General features: G+C 50.4%; 1 protein-coding gene across 4 annotated transcripts in view; it reads left to right on the top strand.

The window, feature by feature from the left end:
* Positions 1-23,270, top strand: part of grm7 (glutamate metabotropic receptor 7) — a 151,286-nt gene that overhangs the window by 34,527 nt on the left and 93,489 nt on the right. For all 4 annotated transcript variants that reach the window (XM_082533437.1, XM_082533439.1, XM_082533436.1 and 1 more), the window contains one exon: positions 22,554-22,770. In XM_082533437.1, coding sequence (XP_082389563.1) covers positions 22,554-22,770 — 217 coding nt within the window. The remainder of the gene's footprint in view (positions 1-22,553; positions 22,771-23,270) is intronic.

Raw genomic sequence — 23,270 nt, 5'->3', positions numbered from 1 at the left:
GAACAGGTCCATCCTGGAGTGTACGGAGGTTAGAGGAGGAGGAGGAGGAGGAAGAGCAGGCAGAAGCAGGTCAGGAGCTTTGCTTAATGTTCACATCAAACGTCAGAGAACATGTCGGAGTGTTCCTGATCTCCGGAGGTTCGTCCCAACGCAGAGCTGCAGGAACCATCCAGCAGAGCTTGACAGGGACCTTATTTCCGTCCAGCTGAGGCCGTGTCGAGGCTCACACACAGCCTTACCCCCCGTGGTCCCGCCCCCACGCTGCACACTCAGCCTTTTCGCCTCCACATCCCCGCCACGCAGTCAGGTGTGCAGACGTCAAACGTTTCAAATCGCTCGACAAATATGAGCAAACACAAAAACTACTTTTAATGTGCAGCTCGGCGGCTGACACGCATCGCTAACACGAAGGTCGCTTCAGCAGCTCAGAGCGCTCGTGACGTGGTTCACAGGAAAATACAGCACAGCAGGAAGAGGACGGCGAGGTTAAACCCGAGGAACACCACAGAGGAGTCGGGGGGACTCTCTTGTTGAGGACGCACAATTAAAAAGTTCAGGAGCTGTTTTGGTTTCTGGGTGAAGCCTGGTGTTAAAGTCCTGCTGAGTTCAACTCGCACGTGTCACCAGGAGTCTGTTCATCACCTTCATGCACGAAGAGGAGGAGGAGGAGCGTTCAGACCAGCGTGGGGGAGTTCAGGTGTCTCAGGGTGTTATTCACCAGTAACAGCACGTTAGCACGAAGGTAAAGCTCCCAATCTATGACCGCGCCCACAGGTGGCGAACGGGTTCAAAGCTACGAGCTTCTTCTGCAGGGTGCCTGCTCTCAGCGCGTGGATGAGGAGCTCAGCACGGTGAGCCGTTAAGTCAGCTAAAAGGTTTCAGAGCTTAGATTTGAACCTGTGTCACAAACTCAGACAAACTGTGCTCATTACCCAATCACAGACCAGTCTGACTAAAGCTTCATGCAGACGAGCTGCGCAGCAGCACTGACGGGTCGTTTATCTCTCAGACATGTTTGGACTGTTCGCCTGGAGAGGAAGAGGAGATGAGCGTGTTTAAACAAGGGGACGGTCACAGCGTCTGGTACGTTCCCCTGGGGGGGGTCTAGGCGTTAAGGGGGAAGCAACAAAAGTGACCAGGTCAGAAAAAGGAGTCAGGGAGGCAAAACAGTTAAATTAAAGAGTTTTATTAAAGTAGCTCAACTAAGAGAGACGGACAAGCCGTTATCACCATAAAACACCAACAAAACAAACAAAACTCAGGCGTTGGTCAAATAAAGCAAAAAGTCAAAAGGAAAGCGCAGCTCACTAGCTGGAAACCACACTACGCAGCTCACTAGCTGGACAACACACTACACAGCTCACTAGCTGGAAACCACACTACACAGCTCACTAGCTGGAAACCACACTACACAGCTCACTAGCTGGAAACCACACTACACAGCTCACTAGCTGGAAACCACACTACACAGCTCACTAGCTGGACAACACACTACACAGCTCACTAGCTGGACAACACACTACACAGCTCACTAGCTGGAAACCACACTACACAGCTCACTAGCTGGAAACCACACTACACAGCTCACTAGCTGGACAACACACTACACAGCTCACTAGCTGGACAACACACTACACAGCTCACTAGCTGGACAACACACTACACAGCTCACTAGCTGGACACCACACTACACAGCTCACTAGCTGGACACCACACTACACAGCTCACTAGCTGGAAACCACACTACACAGCTCACTAGCTGGACACCACACTACACAGCTCACTAGCTGGACAACACACTACACAGCTCACTAGCTGGAAACCACACTACACAGCTCACTAGCTGGACAACACACTACACAGCTCACTAGCTGTACCCACACAAAATGGCACTCTGGCCCAGAGCTCACCCTGCTCTGGGCTTAAATACCCTTAATTGCTGATGGGAGTCAGCTGTACAGGAGGGAAAGGTGGCACCTCAGGCAGGAGGTAGTGGGACACGCCCACACAGGCACCCTCAGGAGAGAGAGAGAGGCCCTGCTAGGGCCGTAACAGCGTCATCCTCCTGACCTGCAGCCCCTCCCCAGCCCGACTCTCCGTGCAATATCATCTCTATATTTCTGCGATATCACAGTGATTTATCTTCTGTGCTCAATGCTGTGAATTAATTATAGATCCCAGCCGTGTGTGTCTGTGTGTGTGTTTTCTATCGTTGTTGCTGCGTTGTGTTCAGAGGAATCCTTCAGACAATCTGGTACACCAAGAACGATGGTGCCAGAGCAGCTGAATGTACGTGAACAAACAGGAAAGTCATTGTCAGGCTTTGTGGGTCGTATCCTCTCACGGCTCTACGAGTCGTTACTTTTCTTCACAGTCCTGAGTTTTAAACACATCAACCAACACGTCCTCGACATCCGAAGCCACCTGACCTGAAGTAATGAGCTGACACAGGCCCACAGAGCGTGTGCAGCTTAACAGCTGATTTTGATTTGGTTTCACTCATCATCTAAAGTCTTTTACTCGACTAAATATCGCAAGATTACAGGTTACACACAGATGATTGAGACATAACGTGTAAAAGTTAGAGTTGCTCGTGTGTGCGCTCTCCTCTTCCTCCAACATGTCGACATCGTGTCACGTTCTCACGCTGAGTGAATGGCAGATAACAGCACCGCGTGAATGTCATCCATCACTCAGACGCAGATACCTGCTAATCAGTAACATCGCCTACAAACTGGAGCTCGGCCCTCGTGGACGGTCTGTGGGCACAGTGACCTCACAGCAGCCGTTACTGGTCAGATGATGTCATTAAAAATGCTCCAGCAGCACAAACACGAGGTCCAGTCCAGTGAGCTGATTGGGTGAGGTAATCACTGAAAACGCTGCGTGTATGAGACGTGATTGAACACACCTGGAGTAAAGCAGACAGCTGTCCAGTGTTTCCTGCATGTTCAGGTACATGGAGGCAGACGGCCTCCGTAACATGTCGGGAAGTTTGGCTAATCGAGGTTCTGACACTCCACGCCGCTCGTATCGGCGGCCTGGTTGTTGTGCGACGAACGCGCTCTTTGTAAGTCCGCGTGTGTGCGCGCTAAACAACTGAAATGGAAATGTGATTGCGCTCACGCATGCAGAGAGAACAATCGACACCTTGGTTTGCATAAAGCGCCCTCATTTGTGGATGCGAGCGGCGCCCGTGCTGTTCAGAGCTGCAGGGATAAACGTTCAGAGGCAATTTCACGTGTCAGTCAGCGACTGCAGGTTAGATCCACACAGGAGCTGCAGTGTGTGCATGAACAGTCAGTCGAACTGGAGTGATGAACACACGCAGGATCAACGTGGACCAGGAGAGGAAAAACAATAAAACGGAGTGCAGAAGAAGAATCCGAGAGGATGATCACGGCACCATTTATTTAACAAATCCTGTTTCGTTTTTGTGTGCCAGAATCCTAAATATGAACCCTGGTGTCATCTGCATGAAGTGGCAAAGCTCCACGAGATGTATGTGCACGTGTTTGATAAAATACTTCACCTGTGTTTCCCTCCACATGTTTAATAAGCACCTTTACGTTTCAGTATAAAAACCTAAACAAGAAGACACAGATGCTGAAAACTAAGATGCATATTTGGAAACATAAACAACCTCGTGGTTTGTGTGTCCTCTGGTTCAGCTACGTCCTTTTTTACGAGTTAAAACAAGCAGTTTTATCCACAGCAGGAAGCTCCGCATGTTTGATTTAGCAGAGTTTTATCACCTGAAACAAACTCCTCCCGGGATTAAACCGGCGATCTTACTCTCGTCATGCAAACGTGTAAATCACTTGACTTTGTAGAATCAGAATAGAAACTGAAAAAGGTGAAAAACAAAAGTTGTGCCAACATCTGAACCGTAAAGTCATGTGATCTTTTCATTGATTAGAAGAAAATAAGAAAACATTCTCCATCAGCTCAGTCCCACGCTGGGCTTTTATCCTGCTGAGCAGCCAATGAACTAATGTCTTGAAAGGTAAACAGACCTCTAAGTAAACAACCGGCCCGCTCCAGCTCCTATAACCAAAGAGGTGGAACGAGGGTTAACACCACCCACTACAGCTTTCAAGCTAACAAGACTCATCCGTTCGTGCTAGCATTAACAGTGCCTGCACACATACACGACACACGCGTGACACATATTCACAGCATCTAGTAAAGACAGACGAAATGATGACAGCAATGAACTGAAGCACACAACATCAGGGTGGGTAAAGATATAATTAGAGTTAGAAATGACTCCGAGCAGGGGAATTGTAGCAAAGGTGAGAGGTCAAAGGTTTACCCCAGATTTATAGGGCTGCACCAAAGAAGAAGGATGAGGAGGGGCTCTAACTACAGGCTTGGAGGTCCTAACATTCAGTACACCAGCAACAGTTTGTGTAATTATAACGACATGTAATTTATGACCTGGTAACACTGCCATCAGGGGCAGACGGTCCAGACAGAGACAGACGTGAGACGGCTCAATGCAAACAGGCACCGTGATGCCAGGCTGTTCACAGTCATTACAGAACAAAGTCATAGCCTTTAGTTTGTTTATTGAACTGAGACAGACAGAAACATCTGTCCAGCTCCGGCTTTCTCATCTTTTACCGGGGAGTCGATGTGATCCCGGCAGAGAGTGACACTGAGCCTGATATCAGGTGGATTCATCTCAGCGGTGATCCACGTCAGCTGTTGCCTTCCAAAGAGGAGAGGAAATCTGACAGTGTGTACACGGAGAATATGTTTTCTGATTTCATGTCTCTGTAAATGGAAATAAGGGTTTTTTTATTTGTATGACGACACAAAGCAAACATCACAAAACAAGTTATTACTCGAGTGTTTCTCACACATTTACTTTACCTGGAAAACTCATTTTAGCGTTTTTCTTTTTCAACGTCTGAACAACGACATCTAGATTTATTTTGAAATCCTCTGAAGCATCCTGCTCATTAACAGTAGCAGCTTCCTGTGTGAGTGGGTGATGTCACCAGCTGCAGGCCTGATGTTAATGTTAACCTCGGTCCAGCTGTGCAGGGAGTGACACTCAGTCGTACCTATAAGCAGCAACGCAGCCGCTGTTATAGAGGAGACGCGGAAAAGGCGAAGACAAAAAATGTTGCAGCTGCTGCTGATTCACTGGACTCGTCTCAGTAAATGTGTGTTCGGTGAGATGTGGGAGGTAGTTTGCAGAAACTTCACTTAAATTACGACCACGGCAGGTTCACACAGAACAACAAACTGTGTAATTATTACAAATGACTCGAGGTCCCCACAAAACGCCGCTCCCACATCTTTCAATCAGAAACATCCTGTCGCGACGAGCACTGCTGGATTCTTATTGCAGAGCTGTGGCGTCACGTGATTCTTGAGGCTAAACGATTCAATCACGGGAGTCTGAGTCTCGCCATCTCGTTAGCGGATCCCGAGATGCCCCCAGTGAGAAGGTCTGACCTGCTTTAACAGCTGTGTGGAGGAGCTGATTAGCAGCCACAGCTGGACTAACGTCGTCCTCACGTGTCGTTTCCGCCGTCTGCTGGTTTCAAACTGTGATGAAACATCCTGAGCGGCTCGCCAGAGGCCGGCTGGTCCGAGGCGTGACAGTCCAATTAAAAGGTGAGGAAATACGATGTGTCAGAGGATGTCTGATGCAGGCCCACTCTGACACCCCCACAGCGCTAATAACCAGTCAAAATGTCCGCCTCGCTGCTCTGCCTCCTCGCCCGCCGCGTCGTGGCTGCTCGCCACGTTTCTTCCCGTCACTTTGCTGACACTTCTCCACCTCTGCTTCCTCTTCCTCATCACACAAAGAAAGGCACAAAGATCACCCGAAAAACACCTGAATGTGATTCTTCTTGCACCAGTAAAAATCCTTCTGACTGCAAATAAAGACTCTGACCAATGAGACGGCTGCTCTGTGGTCACCTGTACCGACAGGCTGAGCTCCAGTTTACCGGAATAAAGTTCCAGGATTTTAATTGGATGTTGGATATCTGTGTGCTGCTTGATAACAGAGCTAGCTAGCCTTAGCTTTCCTTGGTCACTCTGGATACAAAATCACCATGGCAACGACCCAAACAGTAGCACCGAATAACCTCGCATGTTTGATGCTCTGGGTTCTCGTGCTGTAAGGCCGAGTGGTCGTCTCCACCCGATGAGGCGTGGATGAAGGTGTGACGGAGGTCGGCTTCTCTCCGATTATTAAACCCGTCTTTCTGCAGACGCTGGTGTCACTTTGTTGCTGCGTTTGTAGCGTCACCTGATCTCCTGTGGCCCAATCACCTTTGGTTTAGGCTGAGGCCTCAGCTGATTGGGGCTGATGTCTGCGACAGGGACTTCCTGTTTCTGCACAGGAATCAGATTTTTGGACGTGTGTTTTTATTGCATAGATGTGATTATACAGCAGCTGTAATGACGGCGATGTTTCTGTGGGAGATGAAGGAAAAGCTTGTCACTCAGACTCTTCCGACTTTAACTTGATGTCTTTGTTGGTGTCAGAAACACAAAAAACTGAACCCTCAGTGTTCTCGCTGTCTCACCCTTCAGCACCTCCTCTTCCTCCTCCCAGGCCCATCATTTTCTCCTCTTCTACCTTTCTCCATGTCTCCTGCCAGACAGCTAAAAACCAGAGGGAACACTGATAGCAGCCTACGCTGTCGGCACGCCGTTACTAAATTGTCACGTGTCTGAAAGAACGACGGCCGCTGCAGCAGAAACAGTCGTTCAGGCTGCTCGTCGTGTCGGAGCGGAGGCCCGAGGAAACAGACAAGAATGCGAGTTAAAACCTCGGCGTGGATTAAAATCGTGTGACGTTCGGTCCTCACGCAGACGAGCTAAACCACCATTTGAATGAATCCTCTCAGCAGAGCCGTCCTTTCACGTCTCAGAGTACTTTCTGGAGAGGTCCACGCGCTCGTAGGCGGCGATGTCAAACTCGCCCGACAGAATGACAGAATCCTTTCAGTTTCCACCGCCGCGCTGCATAATTGAGCTACCGACTGCCAGCATTCGCTGTGTGCCAAACCGGTCGCCAGCACAGCGTCACGGTTTTGTGTGGTGACACGGGGAGGGGTGCAGGTGAGGTGGGCGACAAGCACCAATATTTATTCATACGGAGCTGGGAAGGAACCGACGAACAAAGGCGACAAACCGCCATTAAAAAAACAAAAACATCCTTAAATTCACTCGTAGCGTCTCCACAGCTGTGAGGAAGTCCGCGTCATGGATCAGAGACACGTGGGAGCAAATCCAGTAAGCCTGCAGAAACCAGTCCGACAAACATCAGTCAGTCAGCGTTTTGCACTTCCTGCTCTCGTTTCGAGTCGGTGTGTATCGGCTGCGTGACGCACACCCACACCTGCATGATTAATAATGATGTACACAAACTGTGCAGGGCTTCGTCTTTAGCTTGTAGCCGTTAGCAGAGCACGGTAAGCAGGAGGAAACCTGTTTCTGTTTTACGTGAAGCTCATTTTTGCTCTCGTGTCACACTTTTTGAAGTCACTCGACCTGAGTTACATTTCGAGTAAGTTTCATCAGCTGAGCCTACGCAGCCATGTCCGCTCACTGCTGTCGTAAAAATGGAGGCGGATCAGAATATGAAACGGGGGTTCGCCCGCGTGTGTTCAGTACGTCTGTGGGAGGAGCCACAGATCGAGCCAAAGTGCAGTGTGCAACTGCACGTGTAGGAAACCTGAAACCAGATTTCATGAGTAAACATCATCACCTGTTTGTTCCTGAAGGGGCTGAAAATGAAGCTGCTGCGTGACGAGAGAGACACTCAGCACAAACCTGCAGGAGTCGCGTGCATGTGTTGGAGGCATAAAGCCGCCTCCTGCTGAAGGACGCTGCAGGCGGTGACCGTTTACAGGGGGTTGGATCTGCAGCAGCTCTTCTTTGACTCCAGTCACTCTGCTCCATGTTTCTTGTTTTTTGTCACAATCGGGATGATTTTCCGATGGGCACACGCTCACGTCAGGCTTTAGCTTGTTGAGGATGCATCGATGGCGTGGGGATAAGTGGGGAGGGTGTGATTGTGGATGAAAGCTTGAGTCTTGTGGAAACACTTTGTCTCTTTGTTCGAGCAGACGAGCAGGAAGCAGAATTTTGTAATTCTGCGCTATTATTTTCAGCTGTCTCACGCTGAAGCGCTGCTTCTTGTGACGATGAGGACATGCATGTATGACGTCTGCGACGTCTGCGTGGGTTCATCAGAACGAGTTCAGAGGTCACGCTTCGTCCTTCAGTGAGGAGACCGGAGCTAAGACCGGCCGTGGACCCAAACCAGAGAAACCTCAGGGTTAGCGTGAGCTCACCTCTCAGCATAAACGGGTCACAGGTTAGCCACATGCTAACTAAGCGCGTCACCTTCTTACATGTCTCCTGTTACAAGATTGGAGAGGCTGAAGAGGTGAAAGCGGTGGGCGAGTGACGAGTCTTTAATACGTCTACGGACAAAAACCAAAGACTTTAAAGTCAGCTGGTGAACACGTCACAGCCTGAGGGTTTTCTCAGGTCTTCTGTTTCCTTCTGTATCCATAGAAAGCATTTTATGGTTGTGCTTGTAGTTTTGTAAATCTTTGTAATCTGGTGTTTCTTACAGATTCTTCGTGTTTCTGCTAACACGGTGTCGCTGCTTCCTTCTGTGATATCGGATCCTGTTTCGTTTAGTTGTCGTCTGTCTTATTTCCTTTGTCATGGTCTTAGTGTCAGCTGTGCCCTGGTGTTTCCACGCTGTATCTCCTGTGTCTATTTAAAGATGACGTCTGCACCTGTTCTCTGACTGCCCTCCTGTTGCCCTCCCTTGTGTGGGCTCTGCTGCCTTTTGGTTCCCTGCAGCACCTTAATAAAGAGCCTGGTCTCACAGGTGCACACAGGTGTGCTGCTTTCATTCCAGGGTGTTCAAGCATTTATGGAAGCTGCTGTTTCTTTAGGTCCAGTCTGGATTCGAGCGTCCGTCTGTTTGCTCTCGTGTGCACTGACTCGTGCTCGTGCTCATTAATACCCGGCGGTCCTGTAGGAGTCGTCGGGTTGGCGAATCATTTTGCTGCTCTCGCCACAGTTTGAATCAAACGTGGTAAATAGAGTGTCAGTTAAACACAGCAGCGACTCGAGGTGCTTTATACTATAAATAACACAATAACAGACGTCACAAAATAAGCTGTTAATGAAACACCGCCTGGTCTGAGTTGTTAGTCCATCAAAGCGTTTGAATAATGTCCCAAATTTGGTTCTAAGCCAAACATTTTTAGGTGTTATAGAAGGCGAGGTGTAATGGTGCATGGCTGTGAATGTTTTCCTGTGATAAATGCAGACTGAAGCTCGGTTCTCCTCTTCCTCGGCCCCTTAAGCCCATTAGCAGCGAGGCGCTGAACGCTGTGACGCCGACCGATCGGGTATTTCTGGGTTTGGGAGAAGCTGAGTCAGCTGGCTGAGACTGCGTTTCTTTGAAAGACTGGAACATCTCTGCGACGGCACGAACACATTTCTGTCTGAACAGGTTACAGAGCCATAAATATGTGGACTCGTGTGTTTGAGGGCCGACGAGCGGCTGCAGTAAGAACGTCCTGTCCTGTCCCTGTGTAAAACACGCCGTGGCTCTCATTAAAGACACATTCAGGCGCCGCCGGTGTCCTGACCTCTTGTTTTACAAGCTCTCATCCGGTGAAACACGGAAACGACAAATTTAAATGAAGCGTCGTCTCCGCGCGACACCTGCTGCGAGTAGGAGTCCTCATTAATGTATCGCTGACATTAATAGTGATGAAATATTCTGCAGCACCATCTGGCAGGCTGTAAGTCGTGCATCAGAGCGGAGGGACGGCGCTCTAACGTGTTTATTAACGTGACAGCGACACGTATGTTGGAGCGGCTCTCTGACAGGCTGACAGGACGACTCCAACCGTCAACACCGCTCTTACCTCTGCCGGGACAATCTGGCGTCCCGTGGCCCTCGTGGGGCTGCTCCAGCTGCGTCGTGGACCTGATGGCGGTCAGAGAGACCAAACCCGGCCTGAGACATGTCTGCAGTAAGCGAGACGGTGCGCTGCCATCAGAAACACATCCATCGCCCTTTTCTGTGAGCGTGCGGGTTCACACGTCTGACCCGTGACAGGTGGTAAAGAGCACTTATGTATATGTGGGGATTGTTTGCAGGAAGTATCCTGGTCCATTTGATCCCCTCTGGCTCGGGCTGTTTGCCTCCTCTCGCACTGACCCAGCGTTTCACCGCAGCAGTCAGAGGGGGGATGAATAATTTAGCTGTGGTGGGCTGCCTGGCCAGCACCGCCGCCGCTAACCCACATAGCAGCGCTCTCAGTGGGCTGCCATCAGTGTGGGTTTGGCTGGAAGGGACAGACCTGCTGTGACAGCCAGTAAACAATTAATGGTCCTCGTGTGGGGAAAGGCTCTGCTGATAAACCCAGGACTGAGCTGTGGACGCCTTTGTTATAAAAATAACTTCATTCATAGCAGATGGTAGAAACGGTGTTAAGAAATAAAGGAGCAGATAAATGGAGCGAGTCAGCTTTAAGCTGAATGTTTTCATGTTTCTGCTCTTTGAACTTTGAACTTTTGTGTTTGTAACCTGTCGTGTTTTTGTCCACGGGGGAAAATGCGACACGATCACTTTCTGGGTGGCTGAGGACACGCCTCTCTGTTCTCATCAGTGGGGTTAGCAGGAAGTTGAATCAAGTCAGGAGGAGAGGGCGGGACTTCCTGGACCAATCAGCTCGATAAGTGATGAAGACCAGCACCCTGCCCTCCTCCTCCCCCCGAGTCGGGCTGCAGCAGCAGTCGTTAGCAGTAGCTGCAGGCTCTCCTGGCAAATCCTTGCAGCTCAGGCTGAAGCAGAGAAAATGGCCAACACGAGACGTGTTCAGAGCTGACAGGCGAGCGTCGGGCCGAGGCTCGCCATAAATTACCTGCGATTGTGAGAGCCTTACAGATTCAATCTGAGCAGACGGACCAGCGCCGCCTCGCCGGTTAGATATTTATGAGCCGACATCTGCCACGCAGACCGTGAAAACACAGCCGATGCTGGATCAGCTGATCCGTCCCTGATCTCGGAGACGGAGACGATTAACCGCCGGAGTGCGCACACTTCCACCAGCATCAGGGCCTCACAGCTCAGAGCAGGAAATCAATGCTCACTTCCTGTCCTGGTTCTAACTGGAGCGTGACTGTCTGTGATGTCTGGGAGGTTTCCTCGTGACTCAGCTGGTCTCCTGACCATGAAGTGATGATGTCATAACATGTCATTTCATAACGTTTCCTGTTCAGATGCATCTAATTACACTTAAGAAGAAATGAGGCAACGGCGTCAATGACATGAAGGTTCATTCTTGTAGATGTGTGGCGTGGAGGCTGGCGTCTCCTCGTGTTCCAGTCACCGTGGTTTTCGTGGGGTCGTCTTTTCCCTCCTGCTGCAGCCTGCATGCTGCTCCGGGCTGATCTGAACTTCTCTCAACATTAAGACTCTCAGCTTTCTCCTCGCCCACGACGCAAAGCAAAGAGTCCGCGGGTCAGAGGCTCCTGAGGATCGGCTCGGGGGGCTCGGAGGGTTAGGGAGCTCCTCTGCAAACCTCCGAGCAGCCGCAGGGAAGTGCTCAGCTTCTCCCATCGAGCTGCAGAAAGAAGAGGAGAAATTTACTGCGTGCTCAGTCTGCTCCACCCACGGCACATTTCTACACAAGAAGTGTGGAAAAATATCCCCAAGCTCGAGGCAGCAACCTCGAGAAAGGCACAGATTTACATCTATCTACAACTCACCTGTTTCAGTTATATTAAATTATTATTATTAGGGGCGTGGCCTCTCTGACCGACAGGTGGTTACCGTGCTAACAGACCGAGCGGCTGCAGGGCGGCTGAGTGTCGGCGCGGCAACGCGCTGAATGAATGAGAGGTCGTCCTAAACGAGCGTGTGCAGGCGGCGTTGCGGCAGATCGTTGCTGCTCCTGTGCGACGTGATGATTGATATTCAGATGATTGGTGCGTCTGCTGTGCGTGCCCCTCTCTGCTCTCACACTGGCTCGGCAGGTTTTCCATTTACAGCCTGATATAAAATTTATAGCCGCTGAGATCGGATAGTCGCTCTCAGTAACACGGTTAGAGTCTGTGTTCGCTGGACGCCGTGGTAACAGGAGAGGCGGGGTTAAAGAACGCAGGTCTGCTTGTTATCCCACATTTAAAGAAGTGAGCTGAATACGACGACGATGATGATGGTGATGATGGTAAATTAGCTTTAAAGCATCAGACGAACTCCTGGAGCCCGACTCTGACCTGTGGAGTCAGGCTTCACCTGAAGGTCTGCTCACGTGTAACACGGGCGCTGCTTTTAGACGTCTGTGTGGTTGTTTGTGAGCATTTGCTGTTCTTGAGTAAACAGAGTTCCTGGTATCCTGGTGTGTTTCTCCGTCCCCGTGAGCAGGACGAAGCCTGTGATGGCTGAGGCCCCTCCTCTCGCTCTGCATGTTGACGGCAGCACGTTTCAGACTGGAGGTTGTTCCTCCCCGGCTGTAAAGTAAATGTGGAGGAGACGGATTAATAAGCAGTCTTATGGAAATGTGTTCACCCTCGGCTCATTAAAACGTACAGGTGGCCTCGTCGTGTCAGGGCCCCTCACAAACAAACCGACCTCCACCCTCGATCCGGTCTAATAAATGCAGGCGCGGAGCAGGAATCACATTTAGCTGCTTGTTAATGCACCACCTCGGCGCTCCGCGGCCTGCCGAGTGATTAATGCTGAGGCGACGCATTCCTGGGAAACACCTGCTCTCTGTCCAGGTGAGCTGTCGTAGAAGCATCGCGGTATCAGAGCTGCAGCGAGGAGACGCATCCTGCTAATGAAACTGTCCAATTAACTCCAGCAGCGGGAAAGCGTGCTGTCGGGGAACAGTCACACATGGACAGCAGTGAGAGGTGTGGAAACTCACAGGTGGATTAAAGTTTCACCGACTCTGAGTAAACGTTTGAGAGGATTTCCCACACACAGCTCAGGTGGGTTTAAACCATTAGACTACCTCATGCAGGGCGCCGTTTTATTGGATTAGCACAAACCACACTTGTAGCTGCTTGGTACATAATATATCATATATCTGAACGGTTTGTTCAGCACTGAGACCAAAAACTGAGAAACAAGTTCAGCTTGTGAAAGTAAATGGACAGCGTGAGCCTGAAGAACCACAAATCTGTCCAAATACTTGTGTGAAAACGTCTCGTAGTCTGTCTCGGGTAGCGTCGCCGTCGTGTCAGCGATGCGGACAGTTTGCTCTGTGCTGCTGTCACAGGTCAGGATCAGTGAAGCCTAAAGAGGAGAAATCGATAAAAGTGACCTGACGCGGCCGCGGTTCATCCGACGCTCGTGACAAACGGTGCTGTCGGCGATTAACTCGCCACGCAGGCATCATTAGTACATGAAGTTAAGATCATTAAGAGAAACCAGCAACCAGTCAAATCATGAATGACTGAATGGATGCACATATTTGTTGGTAGTCAACGATTTGACTAAAGCCACAAAGGGCTGCTTTTTATGAAAACAGCACTTAGGAAGAGAAATAAAAGTCGGTTTTTTTCATGTGCGTCCGTCACATCCATGCACTTTTTTCCATGACTTTGATGTTTTGAGGAGCTCGAGTCCTGCAGAGGGCTGTGAGACACGTCCTCTCCCCCTGAAGGTTGAGACTCCCGGTCCAGTAACCTTCTCTCTATGAGCCGATCCGCTCACATTCATCGGCTGCTATTATTATGAGTGCATTCGGTGGATGCAGCAGTTCGTCTTCGTCTCCACCTGCTCCTCTCTGCTGGTATAAATAGATCAGTTGGAGCTCAGCATCTTTCCCGAGCTTCCACCGGGACATTCCTCATTTAACTGCAAGGAATTAGCATATTAGCGCCACTTTAGAGCCAATCCCGGGCCGCGATGCTGCCAAGCCTCGTCCTGCTTCCACAGGAGTGGAGCCAAAGCAGGCGTCCAAGAGAGATGGAGGGAGCGGAGGAGATCAGAGAGCGCCACGTCTTCCATCTTCAGCCAGCTCACACATCCACCCACCGCTCTCCTCTTTCAGCATCCCTCGTCCTCCGCCTCCCCGCGCTGTGATGAGCGGGGAGAACAAAGGCCTGGAATTCCCTGGGATGGAGGAAAGTGGCTGCGGGCGAGCCGCCAGCCTTCACTTTGAGCTGCTTCTGCCCTGCTGGGAGAGGAAGCGGGTCGTTCAGCGCGAGCTTGTTGGGCTCGAAGGTTGATCTGAACGCCGTCTTCATTCTCACGACGCCAGGAGACTTCCTGTTAGCCGCGCACATCTCAACTGTCGCCCCCGCAGCCTCTCAGCGGGCTGCTTCGTGTCTCGTCGGCCTTCAGCTCGGCACAAAGAGAGAGAGCGACTTGAGGGGGATCAGTTTGTGGGCTTCTGCTTTTTAAGGCATCCTAATGGTCAGGAGCGGCCCGGTGACTCCGCCTCCATCACGCCGTGTGTTATTACTTTGACACTTTGCAGATTTTTGAACGTGTGCAGGATCGATGTCGCGTGTGATCGTGGGGCGCTCCACACCGATTCAGATTTAAGTAAATGATCGATGAGTCCCGCCTCCTCTGAGGACGACCCTCCTCACTGGCCTGTCGCTCGCCCTCCTCATCGTCTCCGTGATAAATTAAAAGTATTAATGGGGCCGCTAATGAGGTAATTAGTTTGTTGAATTAATGGTTAGCTAATGTTTTCGTTCCTGACAGCACACCAGGTGGACCCGGTGGGTGGTATTAATATTAAATCTGTGTTTTTGAACATGAAGGAGAGGCCCAGCTGCTGCCTCGCCTCGCAGACACGCTGCTTCCTGATAAACACAAACTTCAGCTGCCAAACGTGGAAAGGGTGAGAACACCGGTCGACCTCTGAAAATGAAAGCACGCAGAAGCATCACGGTGAAGGCAGAGGCTTCACTATCTTCTGTATTTGTTTTAGTTTCCTTCAGTTACTCAATGTGAGCGCGTGCGACAGATGACCCGGGAGGGCGAGCGTGGCGAGCTCGTTTGTGCAAAGACTTTGCAGGTTTGTTCTGAACCACAATGAGCTGCAGTTCTCACCAGAATGACATCATGACTATCAGAAACACAAACGCCAGCTTGTGCGAGCGTGTCGACGCACTTCCTTTAAAGGAGCGACACAAACAGCTTGCATCCTGCTGCTGTGACGCTGCGTTCGTCTTCTGCGTGGACGAGGCCCAAAGCTCTTCCGTGGTCGTTCTCGTCCTTCTCCAACAGGTATTATGTGCCAGCTGGCCCAGCTTCACTAACCCCGCCCCCTCCTGCAGAGCAGGCACACGGATCGCTTCACTGGAGCTGAAAGAGTTTGGACGCCTCAGGCTTTGATTGATTTTAGGACTGAGGAGGATTTGGACTCCTTTGTGCTTGATGAGGTCGGAATGAGCAAGCAGACTGGAAGAAGTTTGGTCTGGGGCGTGTCCTCGGGGCGGATGGCGAGCGCGGGGATTCACGCTCTGTATTAGAAACTGTGCTAAGAGAGAAACGACAGAGAACTGTGTCTTGCATCGTCTCATTTCAGACCCACGTTTCTCAGCCCCGTTCCATCACTCGTGAACCTGCGGCGGGCTGGGGGTGTAATAAGCGGCGACAGGCACGGTACCAGCTTAATGTGTCCTCGAAGCTCGCCTGTCGAGTGAGGCGAGCCACCGAGGGCGGATTCATTGCTGCGAGGAGCAGCTATCTCTGTGAAACACGCCCGGCGCCGAGCCCAGCGACATTTAGAAAGGGCTGCAGAGAGCTGGACGCCGCGGCGAGGGGCGTTTGTGTGAGAGAGCGATACCGAGAGGCTGGAGCTCGTCCACTCACGCTCAAGTGTTTGACTGCTGCTTTTAGCAGAGCGAGGCTGAGTGCAGCCTGCCCGAGCGGCGAAAACAAAATGAATGAACGAGCGGCTGTTTGTCCGTGATTGCTGAATGGGCTCTGGGCAGGCGGCGAGGAGTCGAGCACTCGGGTTTGGCAGAAAGATGTTCAGACGGGAGGAGAGGCTGAGGGGGTGGAGTAAGGCAGAGAGAGCCGAGGGAACATTAAAGTCATCAGTGAGCTCGTGTTTCACCTAAAACACGTGCCGAGTCGTACCTGTGTCTCACCTGTTCAGCCACGCCCCCGAAACTCAGAGCAGCAGAAATAATCAGGTGAAGCTCAGATTCGACGATGATGATTCGATGATATCAGCAAGAACGTCATGAATCAGAGATGCTTCAGACTTATTTATGAGTCGGCACAAACTGCTCTGAATCAGGAAAAACCCTAAACACACAAATAGAAACGATAAAAATGACAAAATGACCAGAGAGCCGCTTCAGCGGGGGTGGAACCGGATCTCGGACGTGACCGCACCCAAACAATGACGACGCTCAAAGTTTGCTTAGACATTTTTATTGCATCTCGTCATGTTCCCGTGTTTCCATGATCGCCTCGCCCTTATTTTGAAAGTTCCCGTTTACCTGTGAGCAGACTCCTGGTGTCAGACTGTCAGTGGATGATGTTCAGGCTCCGGGCCGTGGCGTCCTGATGTGGACCCTCTGAGGTGCTGAAGCCTTCCTCTCAGCCGTCAGCTGGGCTGAGCTCGGCTGGAAGTGTACCATTCAATTAGGTGAGGTCACTGAAAATTTAATTGGCAGCGAGGTCATTATTTCAGCGGCCGCGGACGGCTCGCCTCGCATCCCTCTCCTCCAGAATATTCTTCTTCTAATGACCCACCTCCTCCTCCTCTTCGGTTGTAGGTGACAGCGAGGTGAGGATGGAGGGCGCAGTAGGACAAACGAATTAACAGCATGAGATTAAAGAGAGGAGCATGCCTGATGAATTATGCAAGCACGAGTCCTGACCGGACTTAATGGGGCCGCTGTGTGGAACGAGGCTTTTAATGTGAAAGCATCTGAGGAGTGTGTGTCTTTGCATGAATTAATCAGTTACATTTAAATAAGTGCCGGGTTACGTGTTTCATGAATTAAACACGTTTGGAGCCGAGACCTCGCTCACCTTCAACAGCCCGTGGGCCGATGTCGCCGCCCACCGCCGCTCTCCTGCTCCCGCCATCGAGCCACACACGCTAACATTAACTGAGAGTCCGGTAATCGGTAACATCACCAGATGAGATGCACGCCAACATGGATTCTTCTTGTAGTTGTAGCTGCTGCTGGTTGTTTTCATCTCTTGTGACTTGTGTTTTGGCTCTTTGTGGTCTTTAATGTCTCATGACCTTAGCTGTTGTCTCTTTGCAGTCCTGTTGTGTGTCTTTGTGTCTCGTTTTGGTCTAACATTAGCTTGGGTTGGTGTGATAACGGCGGCACACACAGCGCGGTGTTAAACGGTTTCAAACGCACTCTCTGGTCTGTAGGACGAGGCTCATAAACCGTGTGGCGCAGGTACCCCGCTTCCACCTCGCCGGCCTACTTAATCAGAGAAATGTCAGCGCCTTCACTCGCTGCTCCACTTTCATCCACGTTTTTATGGCGCCAAATTAGATCCTCGCTGATGAGGACTTAAAAAAGCCAGCAGGCGGAGAACCGGCAAGAAACAGAGAGGGGCGAGGAAGATTAGAGGAGGGAGAGGAAGAGGAGGATGAAGGGATGGAGGCTGAGTCAGTCGGTCTGTCAGACTCCTGCTGGAGGTGAATCACAGTCAAGCTGAATGCTGATGGTTTACAAATAAAGTGATAATAACAGTGCTCACACACAGACACACACAGTGAGTCAGGAAGTGAAAGTGTTCTGCAGCTCGTTGTTTCTGCTTCATTTAGCCGTCCGTCAGCAGGCTGGAAGAAACAGTGTGTTGATGAATGCGTGCACGGTCCCGTGTGTGTGTGTGTTGCCTGATCGCACAAAATGAGCGGCTGTAATGAAATCTGTGATTGCTGCACCGTAGGCGAGCAGGGTCATTGTAATTAAGTGTGATTAGGAGGCAGCGTTTCTCGTTCTCCACCTCTGATTCACTCACAGAGGGGCGACTGCACCGCCTCTCCTCCCACATATGATACGTGTGCACGAACGTGTGCACGAACGGGCCTCATACGCCTCGGGTAGAGCGACGGATAAGAAGAGATGTGAAGTGACATGGAAATAACTGTCTTTGCAGCAGACGTGTAGTTAACCCAAGTTTGTGCAGAGAAAACAGAAGGAGGGACTTTTATTTTGAAAAGTCAAAATATATAGGGTCTGATTGGCCGCAGTTCTTACAGTTAGCCTCTTAAAATCCACGTTAGCTGATTAGGGGAGGGGCTACCTTTTGTATATACCACTATGGTGACCTGGTGCTCAGCAATTATAGACCTGGAGGTCTTTTTGTTGTCCTCCTCGCTCTGCTCTTTGTAAATTTTATGTCTTGTGTTGTGTTACGTGTGTTTGTCGTGTGTTTGTGTCATTGCATGTCAGACAGCTATGAGCACAAACATGGACGCGTCTGCATTAAAGGTCTGAGACTGAATAAAGAAAGCTAAACCCTGGAAGTAGACTGGCTTTCTCATTTCATCAGAGGTCAAAGGTCGGTGGATTTAGCAGCTGTGTTTTAGGATTATGTTGCTATGCTGCAGTGTGCTGTAAGCAACTGTTTACAGGGATTTAAAGGCAAACTTCCAGGGACTGCGTGACACTGACAGCCCCTCAGCACAGTAACAGCTCTTTGATACTGAAATAACTGAGCTGTGACCAACATGGCTGCAGCTGTTCTTCCTCTCTGCTTTCAAGATCAGGCTTCAAACTTTCCTTTTTGCTAAAGCATATAGTTAGGGCTGGACCAGGTGACCCTGACTCCTCCCTTAGTTATGCTGCAATAGACGTAGGCTGCCGGGGGATTCCCATGATGCATTGGGTGTTTCTTCTTCACTCACTATGTGTTAACAGACCTCTCTGCATTGAATCATATCTGTTATTAATCTCTGTCTCTCTTCCACAGCATGTCTTTATCCTGTCTTCCTTCTCTCACCCCAACCAATCACAGCAGATGGCCCCGCCCCTCCCTGAGCCTGGTTCTGCCGGAGGTTTCTTCCTGTTAAAAGGGAGTTTTTCCTTCCCGCTGTCGCCAAAGTGCTGCTCATAGGGGGTCATATGATTGTTGGGTTTTTCTCTGTATGTGTTATTGCAGGGTCGACCTTACAATATAAAGCACCCTGAGGCGACTGTTGTTGTGATTTGGCGCTGTGTAAATAACATTGAAATGAAATGTGAACAGGAAGTGGAATCATGTAGTGGAGAAAGCAGAGGCATTTTTATCGTCAGCTGGATTTTGAGTGGATACGAGATGTTCCCAGTGATTCGTGGAAATTAGCCGTCAGATCAAATTATCTCTGAGACCCTCGACGGGGTTCCAGCGTCACCGCTCTGGGCCTTAAGTAAAGATCATATCCTTCAGCCACAGTCTTTAAAACACAAACGGCTGGCTACAGGAGCCCGCTGGGCCCAATTCAGAAGGATGGATTGTTTTATTTTCAGGGAGAATATCATCTGTTTTACCCTCTAAATGTGCTGTTATCACAGGCACGGCACATCCTGTTGAGACCTGTGAGTGAGGACTGTGTTATCTCGCTGCTGCAGCTCAGGGAAACATGTCGCCTGGTTTTAGCCTGAAATACAGCAGCTCTGTTCATTAAAGAAAGGGCGATCGTGGCTCAAGAGTTGGGAGTTCGTCTTGTAATCGGAAGGTTGCCGGTTCGAGCCCCGGCTTGGACAGTCTCGGTCGTTGTGTCCTTGGGCAAGACACTTCACCCGTTGCCTACTGGTGGTGGTCAGAGGGCCCGGTGGCGCCAGTGTCCGGCAGCCTCGCCTCTGTCAGTGCGCCCCAGGGTGGCTGTGGCTACATTGTAGCTACCATCACCAGTGTGTGAATGTGTGGATGACTGGTTGTGTAAAGCGCTTTGGGGTCCTTAGGGACTAGAAAAGCGCTATACAAATACAGGCCATTTACCATTAGCGCGTCGCGAGCTTTTGACTTCCTGTGTTTGTTCCGGGTCTCAGTTTATTTGAGGCCCTTCTCTGTTTGCCGAGAGGCTGCAGAGGATTTTTCTGTCAGTCACAGAAGGATTTGAGTGATGTGGTGTGTTTGTCATGCAGGGACTCTGCTGAGGAACTTTCCAACAACACAGTTTTAGTCTTTAATCATTGGCTTTTGGTCAAGATGACAAAAACCGTACAGACTGATCAGAGGGGAAACCGACAAAACTAACAAATGTTCAAAGTGTTACTGTGAGCAGAGAGAAACATGGCCGACACCAGTGCAGCAGTGACTAAAACACTTTGACCATGACGGCCTTCGCTGTGGTGAGCCGACGATCTCAACGACTGTGACCGCTGATTACTGACAGGCGTCGCCACTACGAGGAGATGCAGCGGCTCCGCCCCGCACCATGACAGAAACCTAACGAGTCGGGCTTGCTGATTTGACGACTGCGTTGGTGCCAGCTGTTGTTGTGTGTGTGGTTTTATTTTGTTGACGAGTGATGTGCTGAGGATCGGTGCAGGGCTTCCCGGAGCATCGCACTGATCCACTGACAGCTGTCTGCACGTCCACGGCGAGGGCGAGCTGCTCACACAGGATTCAGTTACTTTTACAAGCAGCAGAGATGTGAGACTCTGGAGGAGATGAAGATCCTCGGCGTGTGACTCTCAGAATAAAACGCTGAAATGGTCAGTCTGAACACGCTGACATGAAACACATCATTTTAGATTCGGTTTGATCTGCTGAGGATGAGCACGCCGCTCAGAGAGAAATCCCTCTGCGTCTGCACGATGACGCTCTCCAGCACGTCCAATGTGCCGATTCAGTTCAGAGAGCCGCCGCTGCAGCAGATGCGGCCCGCTGGGTAATAATGGAGGGTGAAGGAATCTGTCAGAGACGCGAGAACAGCGAGGAGATGGTGACGCTCTCACACTCAAACAGTGTTTAATGGATCTAATTCATGTTCAGCGCTGCCCCGTTTTTAATTAGAAACTCTGGACGGGCCGGACGGCGTGCAGACGGAGCGTGCTCACAAATCTCACATGCTCATAAATGTCTTATTTTTATACGAGGCAAAGATCAAATTCAGCTTCTTCTTCTGATACATTCATGGAAACCTCCATCTGGGGTCTCCGCCGCCTGTTTGTTTTGACCTCTGACCCCCTGGAGGTTCAGGTCTCACACGGAGGCTCGCAGCGGCGCCGTCCTCCCACACAAGCGCTCGTTAATAGACATCAGTGACGAGCAGAAGGTCAGTAAATCCGAGTCCTCTGCCGTCGTCACGGCGCATTAATGTCAGATGGGAATGCCAGCGTGTAGGATCATCGCTGCCTCTGATTGGCTGTTTCGTTTTCCTGTCAGGGCTGCCGATCGATGCTTCAGCTCTCCCGTCATCTCTCTCCTCGCCTCAGAGGCGTGGACTGTCCTCGCCTCCCAGCTCACCTCGCCGTCTCAGATCAATGCTGGCCGAGTTTTATTGAAGCCGGCAGGGGGCGAAGAGGAAGTCCACAGGAAGTCCAGTCATGTTGATGTGATCCATACAAAGCGATTCACACTTCATAATAATCCTTCTTTGTCTTATTCTGGGCCTTGTAACCGGAAGGTCGCCGGTTCGATCCCTGGGCTCTCTGTCCTGGTCATTGTGTCCTTGGGCAAGACACTTTACCCTACCGCCTACTGGTGTTGGCCAGAGGGGCCGATGGCGTGATACGGCAGCCTGGCTTCTGTCAGTCTGCCCCAGGGCAGCTGTGGCTACAACTGTAGCTGCCTCCACCAGTGTATGAATGTGAGAGTGAATGAATAGTGGCATTGTAAAGTGCTATATAAATGCAATCCAATCCATTTGAGCCGTAAAACAAACGTGTTCAGCGCCTCGTTCTGCTCACCTCAGCACCTCATGTTCACAACTCCTGTTCAGACTTCTTCAGTACAAAAACGATCAATAACTCAAGTTTTTATTAGCGGCTGAACAACAGAACCAATCAGCGTTAATATTAATGAGACCTCGTTAACCTGCAGCTCAGGCTGATGAACAGCCGAGCAGCAGAAGGTCCTAAAAGCTCGTGAAAACATCTAAACATGTTAATAAAAGCTTTGAATATTGTAACAGTAATAAAATGTGGTAAAAGTGGTTTTATAACTCTTATTTACATATATATAATTATCACAATGTGACATATACACCATAAAATGTTAAGAAAAGCATGAATTTACTTTATAATTTACCAGCAGATAAATACACATATATGTAATCATTTCTAAGGGAACAGTCAAACACGGTCACACCATCTTATCATCAGAGCAACAGGAAAAGCTCACGCCATAAGTGATCACATGACGGCGTCAGGTTGAAGCTTACATGAAGTCGTTTTTCGAGATGACACGTGAACATCTGGCCTGTTTTTATGTTCAGCGTGCGCTCGTGTTGTTTTGGTTCATGCTGCAGACTCATCTCGCCATCATACAGATGTTTATAATAATCACCTGTCCAGTCATTCCCGAAGAATCCTTCTGCGTCACCTCCACGCTCCCCTCCTAACATCCCCTGTTTCCTTCCACTCTCCTCCTGCAGATCCCTCAGATCAGCTACGCCTCCACGGCGCCAGAGCTGAGCGACGACCGGCGGTACGACTTCTTCTCTCGGGTGGTCCCTCCGGACAGCTTCCAGGCTCAGGCCATGGTGGACATCGTCAAGACCATGGGCTGGAACTACGTCTCCACGGTGGCGTCAGAGGGCAGTTACGGCGAGAAGGGCGTGGATGCCTTCATGCAGCTCTCCAGAGAGGCGGGTAAGGTCTGCACGAGCTCGTAATAAGCTGTAAGGTGGGGGTCAGGGGTGGGATTAAAGCGTTGTTTTTACGCTTCTGCATTTAAGACAGGCGTCCAATCAGAGCGGTGTTGTGATGAGGGCGTGAAACTCACGAAGGTTCATTTGCTGCCGTTAGGGCGGGCGTTTGGCGTGACGCTGAGGTCGTCTCTTTGGACTGCAGGATGAAGGTTTCGCTCGTCAGAAGCAGTTTCGGAGATTCCAGGTTGCTTTCTGACTCCTCACACAGACTCAGGTGTAGTTTAGCCTAAAAATCCAACAAAGGTAAAACATGCCGAACCTGACCAATGGGCTCCTACCACCTGTCGCCTGGAAATGGCGTGCTCAGACAACTGTGGACTGTTGTGGCCTGCAGCAGGTTGGTTTCTCTGGGCTCGCGACACACTCGACCCTGCTTTTACTAACCGTGTGCTGGAGGCGCCGTCAGACACTCGTCCTGCAAACACTGAAGAAGCCGAACAA

Source organism: Aulonocara stuartgranti (assembly GCF_965226115.1).
Source record: "Aulonocara stuartgranti genome assembly, chromosome: 5".
NCBI classification, from domain to species: domain Eukaryota; kingdom Metazoa; phylum Chordata; class Actinopteri; order Cichliformes; family Cichlidae; genus Aulonocara; species Aulonocara stuartgranti.
This window is presented reverse-complemented; position numbering and strand designations above follow the sequence as displayed.